We start from the raw sequence: 7,202 nt of genomic DNA, 5'->3' as shown, positions 1-7,202 counted from the left end.
CCGCCCTCCCCCGAGTCTCGCAGCCGGGCGGGCGGAGGGCGGGGCGGGGCGGGGCGCGCGGGAGGCGGAGCCGAGCCGGGGAATCCTGCTCCGGGCGAGCGCCGGGCCCTGCAGAGCAGCCCGGCCGTCCGAGGGCCCCCGCGTCGGGGGCGGCGGGGAACCCCAGACGCAGCCGGGCCGGGGAGGGATCCCCGTGCCGAGCGAGCCGCCGCCGCCGCCGCCGCCGCCGCCTCCGCCGCCTCCTCCGCGCCGCCCCCGCGGGCTGCCGGGTGCCGGGCGCGCCCCCACTCCGCCCGGCCGCCAGCTCCCGCGGTCCCGCCGTCCGCTCGCCGGCCAGTCGTCCGTGCGCCATGCAGCCGCCGCCCGCCCCGCGCGCGTAGGCGCCCGCCGCAGGCCATGCTGCTCCCGCTCGCCGCGCTGCTGGCCGCCGCCTGCCCGCTGCCGCCCGCCCGCGGCGGGGCCGCGGACGCGCCGGGCCTCGGTGGGGCGCCCCCCAACGCCTCCGTCAACGCGTCGTCCGCGGGCGAGCCCGCCGCCCCGCGGCTGCTGGCCTCCGCGGCGCCCGGGCCCCCCGAGCGCCCGGGCCCGGAGGAGGCGGCGGCGGCGGCGCCGTGCAACATCAGCGTGCAGCGGCAGATGCTGAGCTCGCTGCTCGTGCGCTGGGGCCGCCCGCGGGGCTTCCAGTGCGACCTGCTGCTCTTCTCCACCAACGCGCACGGCCGCGCCTTCTTCGCCGCCGCCTTCCACCGCGTCGGGCCGCCGCTGCTCATCGAGCACCTGGGGCTGGCGGCCGGCGGCGCGCAGCAGGACCTGCGCCTGTGCGTGGGCTGCGGCTGGGTGCGCGGCCGCCGCCCCGGCCGCCTCCGGCCCGCCGCCGCCGCCGCCGCCGCCGCCGCCGCCGGGGCGCCCACCGCGCTGCCCGCCTACCCCGCGGCCGAGCCCCCCGGGCCGCTGTGGCTGCAGGGCGAGCCGCTGCACTTCTGCTGCCTGGACTTCAGCCTGGAGGAGCTGCAGGGCGAGCCGGGCTGGCGGCTGAACCGCAAGCCCATCGAGTCCACGCTGGTGGCCTGCTTCATGACCCTGGTCATCGTCGTGTGGAGCGTGGCCGCCCTCATCTGGCCGGTGCCCATCATCGCCGGCTTCCTGCCCAACGGCATGGAGCAGCGCCGGACCACCGCCAGCGCCGCCGCCGCCGCCGCCGCCGCCCCCGCCGCCGTGCCCGCTGGGACCACCGCCGCCGCCGCGGCCGCGGCCGCCGCCGCCGCCGCCGCCGCCGCGGCCGTCACCTCGGGGGCGGCGGCCAAGTGACCCGCCCCGCTCCTCCCCGCGCCCGCCCTGTGTCCGCGCTCTCGGGTGCCTTTCCCGCCGGGAGGCTCGGCCGGTGTGCTTCGTGCTGTCGTGACCGTTAGTTCTTCTTCCGGGGAGGGGGCCGCCGGAGGGGGCCCAGCGGGGTGGCCCAGCGGGACGCGGGCGGCGCTTCTGGTTCCGAGGGGGCAGCTGCAAGGTGGGAGCCGCGCAGCTCGGCAGACGGCAGACGGAGGAGGGAAATGGGGCCCTTTCCCCTCGGTTGCATCCCCCTGCCCTCCCTCCCCGCACCCACGTGCCCTATATTCATGGCAGAAAATGACCAAATCCTGTGTATTTGTTTTATATATTTAATAACTGTTTTAAATGAAAGTTTTAGTAAAAAAACAAAACAAAACAAAATCAAATTGCTATTGCTGTAGGAAGAGAAGCTCTTTGTATCCAAACCTAGTATTTGAAGTTTCTTGTTTTTTTTTAATTTATTTAAAGGTGGGGGAGGGGGGAGGCATGGGAAGGATTTCACACCCACATATTGTTACCGCTGAGAATGAACTTTATGAACCTTTTCCAAGTCGATCTATCCAGTGACGTGGCCTGGTGGGCGTTTCTTGTACTTCTGTGGTTTTTTTTTTGGCTTTTAATACAGACATTTTCCTCCAGAGATGCGTATGTAGCTTTTTTCTTCATTTGATCTAGGAAGAGGAATCCAAGAATTACAAGATGTTGCCCTGAAATGTGAGGGAGGGACTCTCCAAAGTCAGAGAGGGGCTCCTGCTGCCTGGCTGGCCTGGCTGGGAGAGGCGGGAGATGGAAACTAACCGTGTTACCCTAACATTTCACCTTCCACCCCAGCTGCCCGCCAACACCCACCCCCACCCCACCCCACCCCTCAGCCTCATTGATGTTTGTCATGGTGGCACACAGGGTTTTCTGTCATTTGCCTTTTTGTCCCCTGCCTCACCATCTGCGAAACACCCAGTAAAATACCAAAATGGTAAAATCAATCATTCCCCTGAACCAGGTATCTATCCTTCACGGAAATGACTCACTTTAAAAAGCAGGCAGCAGGTCCTTTTCGTATGTGTAAACCTTAGCATATGAGCACATTCCAAAACCTAGTTTGCAAACCTGAGGCTTTATGTTGGCATTAATAAGATTTTTTTTTCCCCCTAAGGTAAGCTCGGTGACTGCTGGACAGTGGTTTCAGATCCTTCCCAGTTTTCAGAAGCAGAATAAATGAAAAGTCCTTAAAGTGGCCTGACGCAAAAACCATTTTAAAAGCCTTTTAAAGAAAGATTTCCAAAGCTACTTTCCCTTGCTCTCCTAGAGCTGTAGTTCTCAAAGTGGGGTCTCTGGACCAGCACCATGAGTATCAGCTGAGCACTGGTCAGAGATTTAAATCAGGGCTCCATCCAGGACCGACGGAATCAGAAGCTCTGGGTGGGGCCCAGCAATCCGTGTTTTCACAAGCACTCCCAAGGGGTCCTGATGTCTTTCGAGTCTGAGAACTGCCCTATGCTAGTGGAAGGGAACCTTCGAAAGATGTAGCCTCCTCTAATCTTGAGATGTATCTATTATGTCAAAGAAATGAGACCCCCTCCCCCTTTTCCACAGGAATCTGAAGGACAGGATCCAGGGCTATCTCTTGCCGAGGCCAGCCACGAGAGAAGGGGGTGAGGGTGACGGCCTTCCCCTACTCCAGATCCAGATGTTGAAGTTCAACGTAATGCAAACCCATTAGCCTCACAAGTCACTGCAGATCTTCTTATGCCCCAAAGTCAAGGGGGTATGCGAGTTGCCCTCTTTTTTCAGCCCTGGGGTATCTAACAGGAGAAAACCAGTAACTGCTAACCCTGGTCAATTTTCATATAATCACGGTGTTTGTAATTCTCGAAGTCACATTGAGGATTCCTGGCAACACACACACACACACACACACACACACACACACATGCTCTTTCTCTCTCTCTCCCTGCTTTTTCCCAAGATGGAAACTAAGGGTCAAAGAGGTTCAGCATTTTGCCTTCAATCACAAGTACATGATTGTGGAGGCAGGCCTGAGACTAAACCTTCAGTTAAGTATCCAGCCCTTGATTTCGGCTTAGGTCATGATGTCACAATTTCGTGAGTTTGAGGCCCGCATCAGGCTCCGCGATGACAGCACGGAGCCAGCTTGGGACCCTCTGTCCCCCTCCCTCTCTGCCCCTCCTCCACTCACACTATGTCTCTCTCCAAATAAATAAAAACACGTAAAAGCTATGCATATATATGTATAATATATGCACACACTCTGTATACATACATACATAGGATGGGCCCTAATGAATACTTTCTTAGGGCAGGGCTGGAATATTGATATCTATTGCTGCAACAATAGACCTTCCTAAAGGAAGGTCTGGCAATAGTAATTCTGGCAATTTCCAGAATTGCCCATAGAGCCTGCACGTGCATGTAGACATATGTGTATATTATACATGTATAAAACCGATGACTGGGGGCGCCTGGGTGGCTCAGTCGGTTGAGCGTCCAACTTCAGCTCAGGTCACGATCTCGCGGTCCGTGAGTTCGAGCCCCGCGTCAGGCTCTGGGCTGATGGCTCAGAGCCTGGAGCCTGCTTCCAATTCTGTGTCTCCCTCTCTCTCTGCCCCTCCCCCGTTCATGCTCTGTCTCTCTCTGTCTCAAAAATAAATAAATGTTAAAAAAAAAAATTAAAAAAAAAAAAAAAACGGATGGACTGCTTGGCTCCTTTTCATGCTGACTTTGGCGGCTCTCTGAGAGCCAGAGCCCCAAGCAGGAGGCCACACAGTAAGGATGGAGCCTGGGTCCCTCCTGTCCCTTTTTAGTGAGGATTGCCCACTGGGCAAAGTAAGTCAGGCCCTGGCAGGCACAGCGGTGGGGTCTGTGGGGGTCTCGCTTGCATAGTCTCAGTAGTGAAACACTTCCACGTATGCGTTTTATTTAAAGGCCAATCAGCCAGTGCGCGTATGCCCACAATCCCCAGATTCCAGCCCATTCTTCAAGCCTCCTGGGGACAGCTTGGGCTGCTAGTGACATAGCTAAGCCCCCAGAATAAATCATCACTCCCAGTTATTTTTGCTTCTCTTGAGAGAGACTTTACCCGTAAAGAGGATGTGTACCGTCCAAACTCCAGCCACTGCTATGGGCTGCCCTACTGAGTTGCCTCACGTTCATCGTGAGAGCCCCCCCTGGCCTGGATCTGAACACCCTTGACTCCCCTAGGGCCTGCCTCAGCTGAAGACAGCCACCCGGCTCAAAGCCACACCCCCTTCCTGGGGCACCACATCCAGGGACCCATCTGATCCACGTGAACATCCAGCCCTCTAGGGGAAGCTCTGAAGTCCTCCCACCTTCAGAACTCCTGGCGGGATTGGATTGGCGGAGGCTTCTGCTGAGACTCCACTGAGGCTTGGCCTCTCCCCTCTGGCTGTTCCAGCCTCCTCCCATCCCTTGCCTCCCACAGCTGTCAATCCAAGAGCACTCCCTAACAAACATCCTGCCCACTGATCTCTAGCTCCCAGCCCGCTTCTCCTGGAACCCAGCCTGTGATGGGCACTGTACTTAACGAGATGTGGAACCGTTCCAGCCACCTGGTCATTAGAAACAAGGAACATCCAGGGCGCCTGGGTGGCTCAGTGGGTTAAGCGTCCAACCTCGGCTCAGGTCACGATCTCGCGGTTCCTTGAGTTCCAGCCGCACGTCGGTCTCTGTGCTGACAGCTCGGAGCCCAGAGCCTGCCTCAGATTCTGTGTCTCCCTCTGTCTCTGCCCCTCGTCTGCTCATGCTCTCTTTCTCTCTCTCTCTCAAAAATTAACATTAAAAAATAAACAAGGACCATCTGAGGAACAGATCATTACCATTCTATTCCTTTTACACAGGTCACACAGCTGTAGTTTTTCTCTTCCGTTTGGGTAGTTCTGTAATGTCCACAATCAGGGGTGATATGGGAAATAACCCCTAATTCCAATCAATGCCTGCTTAATCATTGCACCTCCTAGATTCACAAGTCGGAAGAAAGCCTGTTCCTTTTCTCTCTCAAATGATGGTATCTCTCAGGACACACCGGGTTATATTTCAGTAGTATGCAGTCCCGACATCTCATCAGCTTAACACAAGAAAAACGTATTCCTTGCTCATGCCACACGGTCAAAGTGGGCAGGGGTTCTGCCCACTGGAATCACTCAGGGATCCAGGTTGAGGGTGACCCTGACTTGACAATAGGGCCCCATCATCTGGTTAGGAGGGAGGAAACTCTGGAGGGTCTCACACAGGCAACTCAATGCTCCATCCAAGAAGTCACATCCTACCCTACTGACTGGAAGAAGTCATCTGGCCCCACCCAATGAGAGGGGAGCCCACGAGATCGTGTTTCCAGTCCCCAGAGGAGAGGAGAATCTGGTACCAGGAACAGCATTGATCCGAGCACCACCCAACACCACTGTGACCTACAGGCCCCCCAGAAGAATTCCGGGACTTCGCTCGGCAGACAAAGAGTTCACCCCAGGAGTGCCATGCTGACTCTCCTCCTGTGGCACCTGCCCACACTGACAGCTAGACTGCCCCCCAGGGATTTTACAAGCGAAGGAGGTCATCAGCTTGGTGGCTGTTCCAATGTCTGGGCAAAGTGGGTCCCCAGAGAATTCAGTCTGGAAGATTTGGACAAAAATACACTCTGGATCCCCGTGATGTAGGAGTCATCTAGGGAGCAGGATGGGAGAAAGGTTAGGATTAAAGTGGGGAGAAAGGAAGGGAGAGGTCAGAGCAGGCACCTGCTCTCTCCTGGCCCCGCCCCTCCCCCACTGCGCAGAAATGGCTAATTCAGTGACATTGGGGGCAAGAAGGGAGTCGGTCTTCACTGGGCCGGTTCTCTCCTGTCACTGGGGAGAAACCATCCATTTCCCAGCTAGGAGAAGAGGTTTAAAGCTGTGAGGACTGGGAGAGTTAAGAACAAGTACAGACGTTGGGTGCATGGCTGAACCTTCCCTTGGGAACACTGGGAAGACGCATCCTCTGGAGCGGGCGCCTTGGCCTTTCCTGGCTCTGCTGTGCCTCTTGTGGGGCATCTCTCCCGGGGCATTACTTGGTCCTTCTGGGTGGGAGGACTGCTGGGGAGCACACAGTGTAGCAGAGCACAGGCTCCCCACTACACTCGCCGTGGGCAGGCACGGACCGGGCATGGCTTTCTGTTCCTGGCTCTTCCCTGCTCAGGCTGTGGTCTTAGGGCAAACTGCTTCGTGCAGTTGGCTCATACTCAGCTCCCCCCAGGGCAACCAGATCTTCCTTGCAAGGTCTTGGTCTCTGGGACGTACTCTCCCGCTCTCCATCTTCCCTGGGTTCCTATCCCGAGGACACAGGTCCCCTAGCTCTCAGAAATTTTCAGGAGCCCACTCTTCTCTGGGCCTGCACTCCCCCACCCCCATCAGCTCTAACTCCCTCTACTAACGGCATTTTTCCTGCTGCCCCATCTCGCAGGTCCGTCACTGCTGGGCCCCTGCGGTTTTCTCCAAAGCCAAGGGCTCCCCTAACAGCAGACGCCTTACCGTCCTCAGCCTCCCGCTCCTTTATCTGCCTCCTGAGAAGCACCTTCTTCTCTCACCCCCTCTTCCAGCTATCAGCCGAGTCCCGGGGCCCCCACGCAGGTGCTGACACTCGGTGATTTCTGCCGCACCCAGGACAGGACAGGGTCTGAGCGCGTTCTGAGGAAGGTGGGGATGCCCTGTGGTCCTCTGAAGACTGGTCACATGCCTGCTGCTCCCCCAGGACAATTCAAGGCCTCTCCTGGCTGCGCCCTGGACATTTTCCTGGTGTTCTCACTGCCTGAGTATTCCCAGAACTATCTCCTAAAGTCCTTGGCTGAGCTTCCGTGCCGCTGAGGACAC

At 57.8% G+C, this 7,202-nt stretch overlaps 1 protein-coding gene across 1 annotated transcript; it reads left to right on the top strand.

Annotated features, from left to right (window-relative positions):
- Window positions 1–58: 58 nt before the first annotated feature.
- TMEM158 (transmembrane protein 158) lies at window positions 59–1,964 on the top strand. The gene has a single exon (XM_023248010.2). The coding sequence runs from the start codon at window positions 397–399 to the stop codon at window positions 1,306–1,308; it is 912 nt and encodes a 303-aa protein (XP_023103778.2). The 5' UTR covers window positions 59–396; the 3' UTR covers window positions 1,309–1,964.
- The last annotated feature ends 5,238 nt before the right edge of the window (window positions 1,965–7,202 follow it).

Source organism: Felis catus, chromosome A2 (genome assembly GCF_018350175.1).
Source record: "Felis catus isolate Fca126 chromosome A2, F.catus_Fca126_mat1.0, whole genome shotgun sequence".
In the NCBI taxonomy this organism is placed as follows: domain Eukaryota; kingdom Metazoa; phylum Chordata; class Mammalia; order Carnivora; family Felidae; genus Felis; species Felis catus.
This window is presented reverse-complemented; position numbering and strand designations above follow the sequence as displayed.